Source organism: Planococcus citri, chromosome 1, assembly GCF_950023065.1.
Source record: "Planococcus citri chromosome 1, ihPlaCitr1.1, whole genome shotgun sequence".
Taxonomy (NCBI): Eukaryota; Metazoa; Arthropoda; class Insecta; order Hemiptera; family Pseudococcidae; genus Planococcus; species Planococcus citri.
Window position 1 is genome coordinate 87,096,888 of NC_088677.1, and position 15,871 is coordinate 87,112,758.

Below are 15,871 nucleotides of genomic sequence, written 5' to 3' on the forward strand. Positions count from 1 at the left end.
ATTCCTACTCAACCTTCTAACCCAACAAACAAGAAGTAAACAAATGTAGGTATCTATAATAAATGCTCACCTAATGCCTACGGAGTACAGAGTGGATAACATCGGTTTTCGAAGACAAGCTGAACATACAATAATGTAGGTACTTACCTCCTTGATGCTTCGATAATTCTACCGACATCGTTCCTATTTCTATAATCACCCTCTACATCTAGCTCAACACGTGGTAATGAATAATCCAATAAGATTGAAACAAAATACTCCTGTTTTAGGCAATTTTATTTGCAAATTTCAATTCTGCGTTGATCAATATCAATTCTATGAATCCTACTTCAACTTAATTGGATATAGATACCTATAATTAATTATCGAAGAACATAAGCTCAGAATGTTCTATACTGTAATAAATTTCAAACTTTTAAAAGTTGCATCAATTTCTGGCGATCTTTAGAATTCTACGTTAAATCATTACTTCGGTATCTGATGAAATCATACAGAATAGGTACCTTGGTAATCATTAGGCCTAATCAAATTTCAATGAAATGCAAGAAATGCTGTAAGAAATAAAATTCGTCGGTACCTATTTATTAGTTTCAATTTTTGAAAAATGAAGAACTACTGCCCTCACGAAAAAAATAGTATACTTTCTGAGTAGTACTTTTTTCACGGAGTAAAAACTACTACTTAAAAACACCTTCATGGAGAAATATTAGTACCTAGTTTTACTTAAAAACTACTACGTACTCTGTCTGAGAACTAGTTGAAATTACTACTTTGCAAGTACCTAGTTATAGTTTTGAAGTAGTAATTTTTAACTAGTTTCTAGACAAAAGTAGCAGTTTTTAAGTAAAACTACTAATATTTCTCCATGGAGATGTTTTTAAGTACCTAGTAGTTTTTACTCTGTGAAAAAAGTACCTACTACTCAGAAAGTACTATTTTTTTTTCTGTCAGGGTGTTTATGTATGTTCGATAGAACTTCCTACAAAATAATGAAAACCAAACGACGTACCTACAGCAGATTATTAGTATTGCAGAAACGCCCTTCAGTAGGCAGGATACGTTCGCGTTCGTCGAACCCAAATTCATAGTTGATGGGTTTAAATTAAGTAATTCATATAAGGTACATATGTAATATGTATACCTATAGAGGGTTCCACCTTTTCCAAAAATCAACGATACTTTCTACGCTTTTATTTCTTGGAAACATGATCACTTAACGTTAAAATATACAAATGCCAATTGAAAAATAAAAAAAAAACACACAACTAGATTTTGTTTTTTTTTTTTTAAAACAAATTCCAAACAAAAAATAATTATTATAAATTTATATACTTGGAGTAGGTATGTGTATCAGTACCATCGTCCGCCTCTCATTCAAATCGTAAGAACGGGAAAATGATACAAATATCTGTTATATACATATGCTTTCAACTCAACTTTTTAACTTATTTGTATACAAATTCAAATAGGTACGCACTGACGTATCGATTGCCATCAGTTTAGTATGGTTATGGTATCGCGTGCACGAGTAATCCTTTCCCTGAAGATTCTGTATTTTCAGTGACTAGTCTTTTTTTTCACTTGAAGAATTTTCAAAATAAATACATTTCATAAAGAAATTCAGCATGTTGACGATAAATACATATATGGTACTATTCTTCGACAGCTTTTTGTACCTTTTCGATAACAGTTTTCTTTAAATCGTTGCCTTTCTTCGTAGCTTAAGTTAACAACAATTTGATAAAATGGAGTAAAGTAAAACAGATACCTAGTCAAACTCAAAGAGATCGAGAAATTGGTTCGATGAGATTTACTCTTTTCATTCTCTCTTTGGTAAGTAATACTCAATAGGGGTGTTCGAGCGCTCTCCAGCAAGTTACAAAAACCTGCAGCATTTACAGAAAACGTTGAAAATTTTTTACAGTTTTTTATGAAATTGCATTGCAGCAGTCTATTGTCCATTTTGAGTCTTTCATGAGCGCTCAAAACCCCTAATTTTTTACGTTTTCTGTAAATTCTGGAGCGTTCTGTAGAGCGCTCGAACACCCCTAATGCTTACGTAGGAATCAAGAATTGACTATGAATTCAATTTTCAGATTATGTTGTTTTAATTTAACCCAGTAATAGCGCTAAAACGTGATTTTCTTCATTGCAACTTGAGCAATGAGTATTTCTTATTATTATAGTTATTACTTACTTGAGAATTAGAAACGTTTATAAATTCGGTCCTAAAAAAGTATAAATTTATAAAATCCGAATTCGGTCCTAAAAGTTTAAACTTTAAAGTTGAAATGAAACACGTCAGACACGTGAATAAAATCAGTGTTGTCATAACGAAATTTTTTTTTCGTTATGTTATATCGTTTCGTTTCAGATTTGTGAAATTTTTCGTTACGTTATTTTTCCGTTATTTCGTTGCACAGATAATTCCGTTACGTTATGTTTTTCATTTAACGTTATCACATCATTTTGTTTTTCCGTTATTTCGTTATTTCGTTTCGTTTTTCGTTATAGCACAAAAATGCGCAAATGGGGGGTTTCTCTGAAAAAAAAACTGAAAAAAGTACAAGGTTGGTCAGTATACCTAAAGTGTGCCTAAGTAGCGGGAGCGAAGCGATGGCAAAAGCTCTCGTTTATGTGTGATTCAAAATCTAAAAAAGTCAAAAATGAGCCCTTTTCTTATTTTCTACAAAGTTTGTTCAAAATTCCGTTAAAAGGGGGAAGAATTTAAAATTTGAAAAAAAAGTCTTACCTATTGAAAAAAAAGTAGGAGTTCAGTAGGACTAATGGGGCCAGTATAGGACCTGTCAGACACCTTGATTTTTCGATACATGTGTATTTTTCTGCTCATAAATTTTTACATCAATTTCATTTTCAAGTACAGTATTTTTCAATTTTCAAATAGTTTGAAAATTGAAAAAGTTAACTTTTTCAATTTTTTATTGATTAATCATTTTTTAATCATTTTTCCCAAAAAATTGAAGAAAAAAGCGAGAAAAAAAACGGAAAAAAAACGAAAAAATAACGGAATTTTTTTCGTTTTCCGTTTCGTTATAGCATTAACATTTTTTGTAACGTTATAATTTCGTTACAGTTTCTTCTGCAACAAATTTCGTTTTCGTTTATCGTTACGTTATTATAACGGAAAAAATTCCGGTTTTTTCCGTTTTTTCGTTTTTTCGTTACGTTATGAATAACGTTATGACAACACTGAATAAAATAATAAAATAAATTTACATACGAAAATAATCCATTTTGATTGGTCAAGTACCAACTACCAAGATGACGTCATCGCTTCATTGATAACGGCCAGCAAGCGAAAAAATTCTCTGCATGCCATAACAATTTTAGAATATAACGATTAATTAAATACCGATGAAATTTATTGCGTTATAAGTTATAATTCATAATATGTACAAACATACCGTTAATACTTTACAGTGATTTTTGAATCAGATAAAATAAGTAAAAATTGAAAAAAAATCTTACAAAAATGCTGTGCAAAGAATTTTTGTGTTTGCTGGCAGGGGAACAATGAATAACATGGCGCAAAAGAAAATGTTTTGTTTTAGTGTGCGTAGCACACTATTAGTTTCGGTCTGAAAGTGGAAAAATTCTTTGGAACGAATGTTCTCTAAGATGGATGGACCGATTTTTTTGAAATTTTTGTAGGTAGGTGTGGTTTAATGTGAGGCATGGAACGCCGTAATTATAATTGCAATTACTCAATTAGCTTCTTGAGTAATTGCAATTAATTACGAAAATTTGTACCAAAAAAAGAATAAAAAGGGGAAAAGGGCCATATCAAAAGGAACGCCGACAAAAGCAAAGCCGACCTCAGTTAAATTTCGAAATTTATGTAACGCCACAGGGGTTCTAAAATCTTTTCTATTGTTCAATTTTTGAATTTATTTTTCAAAATTGAACAAAGGAAAAGATTTTATCAAAAGTGAAGCCGACCCCCTGTGGTGTTATATTTATCAAAAGGGAAGACAAAATCCGTTTTAAAATGTAACACCGCAGGTGTCCTAAAATATTCTTATCTACAGTGTTATCTTTCCCTTTGTTCAATTTAAAACATTTCTCTATTGTTCAATTTATTACAAAAATTTGTACCAAAAAAAGAATAAAAAGGCGAAAAGGGCCATATCAAAAGGAACGCCGAGACCTCAGTTAAATTTTGAAATTTATGTAACGCCACAGGGGTTCTAAAATCTTTTCTATTGTTTAATTTTCGAATTTATTTTTCAAAATTGAACAAAGGAAAAGATTTTATCAAAAGTGAAGCCGACCCCCTGTGGTGTTATATTTATCAAAAGGGAAGCCGAAATCCGTTTTAAAATGTAACACCGCAGGTGTCCTAAAATATTCTTATCTACAGTGTTATCTTTCCCTTTGTTCAATTTAAAACATTTCTCTATTGTTCAATTTTGAGACAGGTTTTTAGAACACCTGCAGGTGTTTCATTTACACACATTCAGTACCTAGACACCGCAAGCAGGTGGTTACCCTTTCGGAATCAAAACCCACCAGTCATTTGTGATTTTGCTGTGCTCCCAAGAGGTTCTCTCAGTACCGTAGCGCTTTTGGAGTCGCATATGCTTTCAACTCGGGAGCTTTCAGAATAGCATAGTGTACTTATTCGGAATCGCTTTGTGCTTTTTATTTCAAAATGACGTTGTGTTTTTTTTCAAATTCGCGTTCTTTTTTTTCAAAATCGCATTGTGCTTTTTTTCAAAGTTGTGTTGTGCTTTTTTTTCAAATTCGCGATGTGCTTTTTTTCAAATTCGCATTCTTTTTTTTCAAAATCGCGTTGTGCTTTTTTTCAAATTCATGTTGTGCTTTTTTTTCTAAATCGTGTTGTGATTTTTTTCAAATTCGCGTTGTGCTTTTTTTCCAAATTCGCGATGTCCTTTTTTTTCAAATTCGCGTTGTGCTTTTTTTTGAAACCGAGTTGTGCTTTTTTTTCTAAATCTCGTGGTGCATTTTTTCAAATTCATATTGTGCTTTTTTTTCAAATTCGCGTTGTGATTTTTTTCAAATTCGCGTTGTGCTTTTTTTCAAAATCGCTTGTGGTTTTTTTTCAAATTTGCGTTGTGCTTTTTTTTCAAATTCGCGTTGTGTTTTTTTTTCAAATTCGCGTTGTGTTTTTTTTTCTAAATCGTGTTGTGATTATTTTCAAATTCGCGTTGTGCCTTTTTTTCAAAATCGCTTGTGGTTTTTTTTCAAATTTGCGTTGTGGTGCTTTTTTTTCAAATTTGCGTTGTGCTTTTTTTTTGTAACCGAGTTGTGCTTTTTTTCAAATTCGCGTTGTGCTTTTTTTTCAAAATCGTGTGATGCTTTTTTTTGAATTTGCGTTGTGCTTTTTTTTCAAATTTGTGTTGTGCTTTTTTTCATATTTGGGTTGTGTTTTTTTTCAAATTCGCGATGTGCTTTTTTTCAAATTTGCGTTGTGCTTTTTTTTCAAAATCGCGTTGTGCTTTCTTTTCAAATTCGCATTGTGCTTTTTTTTCAAATTCGCGTTGTGCTTTTTTTTCAAAATCGCGTTGTGCTTTCTTTTCAAATTCGCGTTGTGCTTTTTTTTCAAATTCGCAATGTGCTTTTTTTCAAATTCGGGTTGTGCTTTTTTTTTGAAACTCAGTTGTTCTTTTTTTTCAAAGTCGCGTTGTGCTTTTTTATGCTTTTTTTCCGAAATCGTGTTGTGCTTTTTTTTTTACTGAAATCGCGTTGTGCTTTTTTTTGTAATCCCGTTGTGCTTTTTTTTCTAAATCGCGTTGTGCTTTATTTTGCTTTTTTACCGAACTGGCGTTGTGCTTTTTTCCCCAAAATCGCGTTGTGCTTTATTTTGTTATTTTTCGAAATCGCATTTTGCTCTTTTTCTTGAAATCATGTTGTGCTTTTTTTTTCGAAATCGCGTTGTGCTTTTTTTTTTTTACTGAAATCGCGTTGTGCTTTTTTTCTGTAGTCACGTTGTGCTTTTTTTTCGAAATCGCGTTGTGCTTTATTTTGCTTTTTTTTTGATATCGCGTTGTGCTTTTTTCCCCAAAATCTTGTTGTGCTTTATTTTGCTTTTTTCGAAATCACATAGTGTTTTTTTTCGAAATCGCGTTGTGCTTTTTTTTGATGTCGCGTTGTGCTTTTCTCCGAAATCGCGTTGTGCTTTTTTTCAAATTCACATTGTGCTTTTTTTTCCAAATTTGCGTTCTTTTTTTTTTGAAATCGCGTTTTAATTTCGAATTTGCGCTGTGCTTTTTTTCAAATTCGCGATGTGCTTTTTTTTCCAAAATTGTGTTGTGCTTATTTTTTCGAATTACGTTTTTATTTTCAAAATTGTTTTTTTTTTAATTTGCGCTGTGTTCTTTTTTAAAAAATCTTATTGTGCTTCTTTTTTCAAAATCGTGTTGTGCTTTGTTTGGAAGTTGTGTTTTTTTTAAAATTGCATTGTGCTTTCAAAATCAAAATTGTGTTCTGCTTTTGAAATCCCAATTGCGTTTTTTCAAAACCGCGTTGTGCTTTGTTTTTCAAATTCGCGTTGTGCTTTCTAAATCAAAATTGCGTTGTTCTTTTCGAAATTGGGTTTTACTTTTGTAACAAAATAAGCGAAGCACACTGTTGCAGCTGCGCTTAGCGCAGCTGTCTAGTTTTATATTCACTTCATTTTTATCAACGCTCTAAGAAGGAAGAATAATCAACTACGTTTCGTTTCATAGAGATTAATGAAGTTTTAATTAATCAACCGTAATAGTTTTTTGTTTTATAACTGTACGAAGGAGTCGAAGATTTATACAGAAGTTGAAATCAGCATCATATTAAAAATCTCATTTTCTGGTGGAAGATACAAGGTAAGCTCGTCATAGTTATACCCTATTAGTGAGAAGACCAACGTGAATAAGGAATAACACTTTGTAGTTGCAGTCGTTAAATAAAAGTACCGAATTCAAATACGATGACTGTTCGGTTGCTGAGCTACAATTAGCCAGTTGACCATTTAAACGATGATAATTTAGTGAAATTAGTCCTTCTTTGATTGCAAGATGTTTGGACTCAAATTATTTACCTGTTATAGTTTCTATTTCAACGAATCGTGACAATATCTGAAAAAATGTATCAGTGATATTGATTACCTACAGAACGTAGTAATGATGAATAACAAATGCAGTATCGCTAGCCCCGCTGCTAGTGTTATTCCAAATAACAGCAACGATAATGCAAATAGCAGCGGTACAGTGCTTATTACTTTACCAATGGCCAAACGGCGAGTCCTTAATGCGATAGTAATTCCCACATGTACCACACAAACACCACAAGCTGCAGATTTAGCTTCACTTTTCGAATGCCCGGTGTGTTTTGATTATGTATTGCCGCCCATATTGCAATGCCAAAGCGGCCACCTCGTATGCAATAATTGCCTCCCTAAACTTACCGGATGTCCGAGTCCGACGTGTCGTGGACCTTTGAGTAATATACGAAACTTGGCTATGGAGAAGGTAGCCAGTACAATCATGTTCCCGTGTAAATATTCGTCATCCGGCTGTTCGCTTTCTTTACTGCATACCGAGAAAGTCGAGCACGAGGAGATGTGCGAATGGAGACCGTACACTTGTCCTTGTCCTGGAGCTTCGTGTAAATGGCAAGGAGGCTTGGAGCAAGTTATGGCTCATCTTATGATGTCTCATAAGTCTATAACCACGTTGCAAGGTGAAGATATGGTTTTCCTAGCTACCGATATCAATCTACGTGGTGCTGTCGATTGGGTAATGATGCAGTCTTGCTTCGGGTACAATTTCATCAAGTTCTTTTCTCATGCTTAATATTCCTCAGGGAACCTCTTGAGGTGTCACACTCCGATTTGAACGGGACCGCGATTTTTGGAAAGAGCATAGTCTAAAATCCCCAAAACCTAATTTTCAGCTGCTCAAGTTCATTTTTCAATTTTTGGCGAATTTTTGAAAATTCAAAATTGACTGTTTTTGGCGATTTATGCATTTTTTTTTTTTTTTTTTTGAATACGTATCTACTTGATCAATAAAAATAGTCAAAATAAGTCCCAAAACTAATATTAATTACTTACTCAAATTCAAATTTCACCATTTCCAGCCATTCTGGAGCCTCCAGCGCGATTTTTCAATTTCTCCAGAATTTTGAACTTGCTCCAGAAGGCGTGAATATGCAGTTGGGCAGCTAAAAAATCGAGTTGTGTATTATACTCGACCTGTTTAACGAGTTTATCCACATTTGAGCCGATTTTGGGAGTGACATCTCAAGAGTGGTTTTTTGAGGCGTCACTCTCGCTCTAAAATGGCTGGAAATGGTAGAATTTGCGCTCCGGGGGTTAGTTTTTGAAGAAACACAGTGATTCGCGCGAATTTCAAAAATTTCCTCACAAACTGTTATCTTTCGATTTTTTGGATTTTTTAATTTTGAAAAAAGCTTGGAAAAAAACCACTCTTGAGGTGTCACTCCCAAAATCTGCTCAAATGTGGATAAACTCGTTAAACTGGTCGAGTGTAATATACAACTCGATTTTTAGCTGCACAACTTCATATTCACGCCTTCTGGAGCAAGTTCAAAATTCTGGAGAAATTGAAAAATTGCGCTGGAGGCTCCAGAATGGCTGGAAATGGTGAAATTTAGATTTGAGTAATTAATATTAGTTTTGGGACTTATTTTGACCTTTTTTTATTGATCAAGTAAGTACGTATTTTTTTTTTTTTTAAATCATAAATCGCCAAAAAGTCAATTTGGAATTTTTAAAAATTCGCCAAAAATTGAAAAATGAACTTGAGCAGCTGAAAATTTGGTTTTGGGGGTTTTAGACTATGTTCTTTCTAAAAATCGCGGTCCCGTTCAAATCGGAGTGTGACATCTCAAGAGGTTCCCTTGTCAGTTACTTTCTTCGTAGAATCTCGCCAATCCTTCGTGTAAAATTCCTCACTCAAATTTCCTCACTTTTCTAAACCTATACCACATGATATTTTAAATCAAACTCCTACTAATGGATACGATTCGCGATAATCCAATAATGAACCGTGTTCTCGTTGGCTGGTGCCAAATTTCACGAATACTCGGTATATGGCCAAACGAGAAAAACAAGTAACGAAAGCACTGGTGGCGGTAAAACAGACACCGTAAAGTAAAGGCGGCCTTTTTTTTATTTACTTTGTGGTAGTATTGTTCCTACGTATTCACCTAAGCAAGGATGATGGCATCGTGAAAAATATATCCGCAAACAGGAAATAGTATACTCATAGGTACTTACACTTACGTAACGTACGTACGTACGTACGTAATACGTATGTAGGTAATGATGAGTATTTTATCGCGTTCAAGTGGCGCACCGCGCCGGTAGATACAATGTTCTAATCATGAAAGAGGAGGGGTGAGGGGTTAATGATACAATTTTCACGATAAGCGTACTTGTGAACGTACGCCTTGGTGCGGAGATTGGTTACCCAATATTATGATGGAACATTTTACCTCTGTAAGGTGTTTATGGTAATTATGCAGTTGTGGAAGGGTTGCATTGTAGGTCATGGTATGTAAATTAACGCGTAGTTTACGGTTTCAAACGACCAAGCATCGATTTGGTAAATAAAAAATTCGGCATTCGTCAAATTTCGAAATTTTAACACAATTTGACGAAATTTTGATTTTTTTTTATGTGAAATGAGCAAACTTGAATTTTTCAAAATTTTATTCTTCAAAAATGGAAAAATAATGAAATTTGGCTTCAATTAGGGACATGTTTACGTAAATGCTGTACATACCAGTACACATAGCTGGACAGGTCAGCGGGTTTCCGGAGCTGATAATTTTAAAAAATTCATTCATATTTTACAACATCACAAAAATAAAAATTTAAATAATTTACACCTGTGGGAAGCAAGGTATCCCAATCGGTATCGAAATTTTTGAAACGAACGAAAAAAATTCAAAAGTTGACTTTAAAATACACCATTAGCAAAAATTTTAGGCGCTGAAATTATTTTTCAAGTTTTAGCAAATTTTTAAAAATTCAAAGGCCCATTTCTCATGGAAAACACCAAAATTTTACCAAATTGACCAAGAAAGCTGAAATTTGGAGTATACCCTATTTTTGACTTGCCAAATTGATTGGAAACTGTTTCAAACCGTTTTGAGCAGTTCTGGAGCCTCCAGCAGATTTTAATTGAAACTCGAAATAACCACAAAATTTCATCAAATGGAGTTGGATAGCCGAAATTTACTCTGCAAACTAATTTCAATACACTATGTATGTACTGTGTGAGGGTATCTAACAGGTAGTGTAAGTAGTGAAAGTAGTGTAAAAGTAGTGATTTTTAAAATGGGTAGTGAAAGTAGTGAAAAAGTAGTGAATTTTGTTTAAAAGGTAGTGAAAAAATGAAAAAATTCAAATTCGTTCCTTTTTCTCGATATTTATTCCGTAGAAAAGAGCTCATTTGTCGACTTTTTTAGAGCTGGAATTACACATTTTTGAGAGCTTTTGCTCTCGCTTCGCTCGGTCTGTTTACTCCTTTTCCTCGTGAAAAACTTTTGTTCAAATTCAAGAAATGTTCAAAGTTTCAATCAGGAAAATAAACTTCTCCCTGCACGAAGAAATTTTTTTTCACTTCTCGAAACATGCATTTTTGAAAGCTTCTGTCCTCGTTTCGCTCGGGCTCGTTTGCTTTTTTTCAATTTTGAATTTTTCAAAGAAAAAATTATTTGAATTTCAAAATTTTGAAGCAAAGTAATAATCTTTTTATAATTAACCAATTGGTCACACTAAAAATCATCGTTTTTTACACGTATGTAGGCTACCTCCTTCTCAAAATTAAAAATTTGGTTTGTTAAAAAAAAGTTTTTTATTCGCTCAGTTTCATTACATCAGCACGAACCTTTAACGTGGAAAAAAATCAAAAATTTTCGACATCGGCTTGCTTGAAAAAAATCGTGGGATGTTGAAGACATTGGAAAACTAAAAGCGAAAAATTCTTAATTTAAAATTCAGCCTCCTGCCAGCTCCTTTTTTTATAAAATCTCTAGTGTTTAAAAAATGTCCTGCTAAAGTCCTGATTTTTTATTTTGAAATTTTGTTTGACACCTTGTCTTATAACGAATGTAATAAACTCGTTTATTTGTGTTGTTTTTTTCAATAATTTTGATTAAAATTACTAATTTTTTTCCATGGATCAACTTTTTAAAAAAAATTTCAATGTGAAAAATTTGACTTTGTTAATTTTTTGTGGGGGGGGAGGGGGGGTGGGGGTGGCCGAGTGGATGGCATTCTGAAAATTTGGTTGAGAAAAGGTAGTGAAAAAAGTAGTGATTTTTTCAAAAAATCATTGGAAACTGTTTCAACCCGGTTTGAGCAGTTTCTGGAGCCCTGGAGCCTCCAGTAGATTTTTGAAACTCGAAAATTTCATCACAATGTAGTTGGAAAGCTGAAATTTATTCTGCAAACTAATTTCAATACTCTACGAAGTCAACTAGGGGGGGGGGGGGTTCAAGTCGTTTAGGAGCGTCCAGCAACTATTTGAAAATTCCTGGAGCCTCCAGTAGATTTTTGAAACTTGAAACTCTCGCAACATTTTATCAAAATGGAGTTGGCAAGCTGAAATTTACTTTGAAAACGAATTTCAATACCGATATGAAGTCGACTGTATGGTAGTTTCAAATGGTTTTGAATGAAATCCACCAGCATTCGACACAGTAGTGTATTGAAATTAGTTTGCAGAGTAAATTTCGGTTATTTAACTCCATTTGATGAAATTTTGTGGTTATTTCGAATTTCAAAAATGTTCTGGAGGCTCCAGAACTGCTCAAAACGGTTTGAAACAGTTTCCAATCGATTTGACATGTCGAAAATAGAGTATATCCCAAATTTCAGCTTTCTTGGTCAATTTGGTAAAATTTTGAGAGGTGATGAATTTTTGCCTGATCTTTCGATCTATCTTTGCACGACTTGAAAAATGTCGTGCAAGTCCTGTGTTGAAACGCAAAATACTTATGTGATTTTGGCTGACCTGTCAATCACAATGGCCGCCATTTTGTAAGTACGGCCACTTTCTTTTTTTTTGAGTATAAGGGCTAGAAATGTTCCTTAGGGCTCCCCCTTTATGAAAAAAGTTGTACCGGAGCATCGACGAGGTGGGGGGTGCAATAGATCCTTAAGCGGGCTCCCCGACTAATACAAAGTAAGCTCGATAAAGCACTCCAGAGTTCGAGTTCGTAAGCTTTTGAGAAATTTATCTCAAAATTTGTCAGGTTATCTGTTGATTTTCTGTTGGTATACCTACTTCAAAAAACAGATACGGGGCTTTTCCAATCAAAAATTAATTTAAAATATCAAGAGCTCACTACGAAAAGACAGAATAAAAAATACCCAAAAACATTAAAAATTGTGAAAATAAAAACCTTGAAAAAAAGAAAATTTATAAAAACAGCTCAAAAAAATCTCAAAATTGACTGAAAAATAGCGAAAACTTCTAGAGAAATACAAAAAATCAAGTGTAAAATCATAAAATTCTCAAAAAAATATGAAAAAATTTCTGGAAAAAACATTAAAATTGTACACATATAAACAGTGTGCTCATATTCTGTTCATTACAACTTTGAGAGCTTTTGGATTAACTTTCAGTTAGACATTATTTTAAAAATCAAAAAAAAAAACAAAAAAAAACTAAAAAATTTGCTAGAAGATCACATAAAATGGTAAAACTAAGGAAAAATACATATAAAAATGGCACAAAAATAGCAAAACGTCAGAAACTGTTATAAATATGTAGTTTATAGAAGACACAAAATTCACTACTGAAAAATCATTTAAAAATTTAGAAAATTCCAAAAAATCGGTTGCCACAAAACAAAATCCATACAAAACGTGATAAAATTGAAAAAACGAAAATATTTTCAGAAAATTATTGCAATTATTGTAAAGAACATTGCAAAATATTTTAGGAAAAAACATTTAAAAAAATGCTCAAAAGAATGGTGAAAATTAATGAAAAATGTAAACGTTTTGTTAAGTCAGTTCCAAAAATATGAAACTATACATACTTGACGAAATTACAGATACTCTTTGAAGAAAATCATTAAAGTAAAATGAAAAATAGTACAAAAAATATATGTGTAAAACTGACAAAACACAAAAATGAGTACCAAAAAAGTTTTCAGAATGCAAAAGAAAACAACAAAAACACATTGAATTTTGCATAAATGAACGGTGAAGAAAAATCTCCGAAAAAACACTGAAATAATTGTAAAAAAAAAAAGGTATAGAAAAATGTTACTGTTAAACAACATTAAAATTCTTGAAAATAAGAAAAAAAAATGCTCAGTTGCTATTTCTTTATAAAAATCACAAAAACAAGTACAAAATCGTGAAATTTTAAAATAATTATTTTCGCAAAAATTTGTGAGGGAATGAAAAGTATTAAAAATATTTTTCAAACTTACAAAAAAACAGCAAACAATTGCCAAAAAATTTCAAAATGAATTAAAATGTATCAAAAAATTTTAAAAATGAGTAAAAAATTGCAAAAATATTCTCAAAAATACAATGAAATGGAATATTTCAGTTGTAACTCATTGAAAACTCGAGAAAAATTTCAAAAATAAAAATCCAAATTTGTTGAAAAAAATTTCAAGTATAAAGTATACCATTTTGTTTGTCCAGACTTTTTGGCATAAAACGAGAGGTTCACTTTCAAAACGCAATTCTATAATTAAAATGCAGTAATACGCATAGTACGGTTCTTCAAAAACTAATATTTATTTTCCCTCACTGGGATTTTTTTGTATGTACATTTAGGTTCTGGTCAATGTGCACATCAAAAAGAAGACTGCAATGTTAAAATTTTCAAAAATTTGACAATTTTTTAAATTTCAAAAAATGTTGAATATGAATTGATTTTAGAAGGGAAAAATTCGAAAAACTCTCTTCGTCATCATACATTTTTGAAAAAAATCTTTCGGAGAATACTCATTAACAGATTTCAAAAATTCATTTTATGAATTAATTTTATCACATTTTTGAATCTTTCATTTCAACCATCCTAATCACATGTTTCATTTCATGATTATCCATAATTCTTCATCGACCATATTTTAACCATTTCCGCAATCTTTTCATACCGATCCTATGAAGAATTTGCCAAATCACTCGACAAGGTCCAACAAAAAAAAATCAACAAAGAAACAAGTTTTCAACGCTTCTACTCGGTTCGTAGATGAAAATACCTACCCAAACTTCCCAGAGATTCCCTCCCTCGTCAGAAGAAAATCTCTTCAACCAGAACTACATAATAGTTGGGGGGCCCGCATAAGGATCTCCTGCTCCCCCCCCCCGCCGATTCTCCGGGACAACTTTTTTCTCAAAAAGGAAGTCCTAAAGAACATTTCTAGCCCTTGTTCTCAAAAAAAAAGTGGCCCTACTTACAAAATGGCGGTCATTTTGATTGACAGGTCAGCCGAAATCGCAGGTTTTGCGTTCCAACATAGGACTTTCACGGAATTTTTTAAACCGTACAAAGGTAGATCGAAAGAGCAGGCAAAAGTTCATCACCTGTCAAAATTTCAAGCACTAAAGTGCCTTTTTTAAGTTTTGGTGAATTTTCAAAAATCAAATATTAGCCAAAATGTAAGAAAAAATCAAAATTTTACCAAATTGACCTAGAAAGCTGAAATTTGGGATATCCTATTTTCGACATTCCAAACAATTGGAAACGGTTTCAACATGTTTTGAGCAGTTCTGGAGACTCCAGCAGATTTTTGAAACACGAAATTCTCACAAGATTTCATCAATGGAGATTGAAAGCTGAAATTTACTCTACAGTCCAATTTTACCATTCTTTGAAAACGAATTCATGTGGGTTCAAGTCATTTTGGAGCATCCAGCGACTTTTTGAAAATTTTTGGAGTCTCCAGTAGATTTTTGAAACTTGAAATTCTCCCAAAATTTCATCAAATGGGGTTAGCAAGCCGAAATTTACTCTGCCAACTAATTTCAATACAATATGAAGTCGACTGCGTGGTGGTTTCAAGTGGTTTTGAAACTTCCAGCTGCTTTTTAGAAATTTCAATTCTCCTAAAAACGCGATGAAACTTTTTAAAAAGTCACTGGTGGCTCCAAGTCGTCTTCAGAAGGTGTTAAAATTGAAGTGCAGAGGCAAAAATCTACTGAAGGCTCCAGTAATTTTCAAAAAATCGCTGGAGGCTCCAAAACGACTTGAAAATCACCCGCAGTCGACTTCATAGCGTATTAAAATTTGTTTGCACAATGAATTTCGGCTTTCCAACTGCATTTGATGAAATTTTGTAAGAATTTCGTGTTTCAAAAATCTGCTGGAGGCTCCAGAACTGCTCAAAACATGTTGAAACCATTTCCAATTAATTTGGAATGTCGAAAATAGGATATATCCCAGATTTCAGCCTTCTGGGTCAATTTGGTGAAATTTTGATTTTTTTCTCACATTTTGGCCAAAATTTGATTTTTGAAAATTCACCAAAACTTGAAAAAGGCACTTTAGTACTTGAAATTTTGACAGGTGATGAACTTTTGCCTGCTCTTTCGATCTACCTTTGTACGGTTTAAAAAATTCCGTGAAAGTCCTATGTTGGAACGCAAAACCTGCGATTTCGGCTGACCTGACAATCAAAATGGCCGCCATTTTGTAAGTAGGGCCACTTTGTTTTTGAGAACAAGGGCTAGAAATGTTCTTTAGGACTTCCTTTTTGAGAAAAAAGTTGTCCCGGAGAATCGAGAGGGGGGTGCAGGTGATCCTTATGCGGGCCCCCCAACTATTATGTAGTTCTGGTAGTTGGTTTCTCATTGGGAGGGGGGGGGGGCAAGAATCAACGAAGGAAGGAAATTCAAGAAATGTCACTTTCA

At 33.1% G+C, this 15,871-nt stretch overlaps 2 protein-coding genes across 2 annotated transcripts in view; both read left to right on the plus strand.

Annotated features, from left to right (window-relative positions):
- Window positions 1-6,429: 6,429 nt before the first annotated feature.
- LOC135839711 (uncharacterized) overlaps window positions 6,430-15,871 on the plus strand; it is a 30,754-nt gene continuing 21,312 nt past the window's right edge. Inside the window, exon 1 of the mRNA XM_065355863.1 lies at window positions 6,430-6,842. The gene's annotated coding sequence lies outside the window, so the exon portion shown is untranslated. The remainder of the gene's footprint in view (window positions 6,843-15,871) is intronic.
- LOC135842973 (E3 ubiquitin-protein ligase SIAH1A-like) lies at window positions 7,108-7,836 on the plus strand. The gene has a single exon (XM_065360678.1). The coding sequence runs from the start codon at window positions 7,140-7,142 to the stop codon at window positions 7,809-7,811; it is 672 nt and encodes a 223-aa protein (XP_065216750.1). The 5' UTR covers window positions 7,108-7,139; the 3' UTR covers window positions 7,812-7,836.

What these genes read in the sequence shown, in the direction of transcription:
- LOC135842973 (XM_065360678.1), top strand. Translation starts at nt 7,140, where the DNA reads ATGATGAATAACAAATGCAGTATCGCTAGCCCCGCTGCTAGTGTTATT.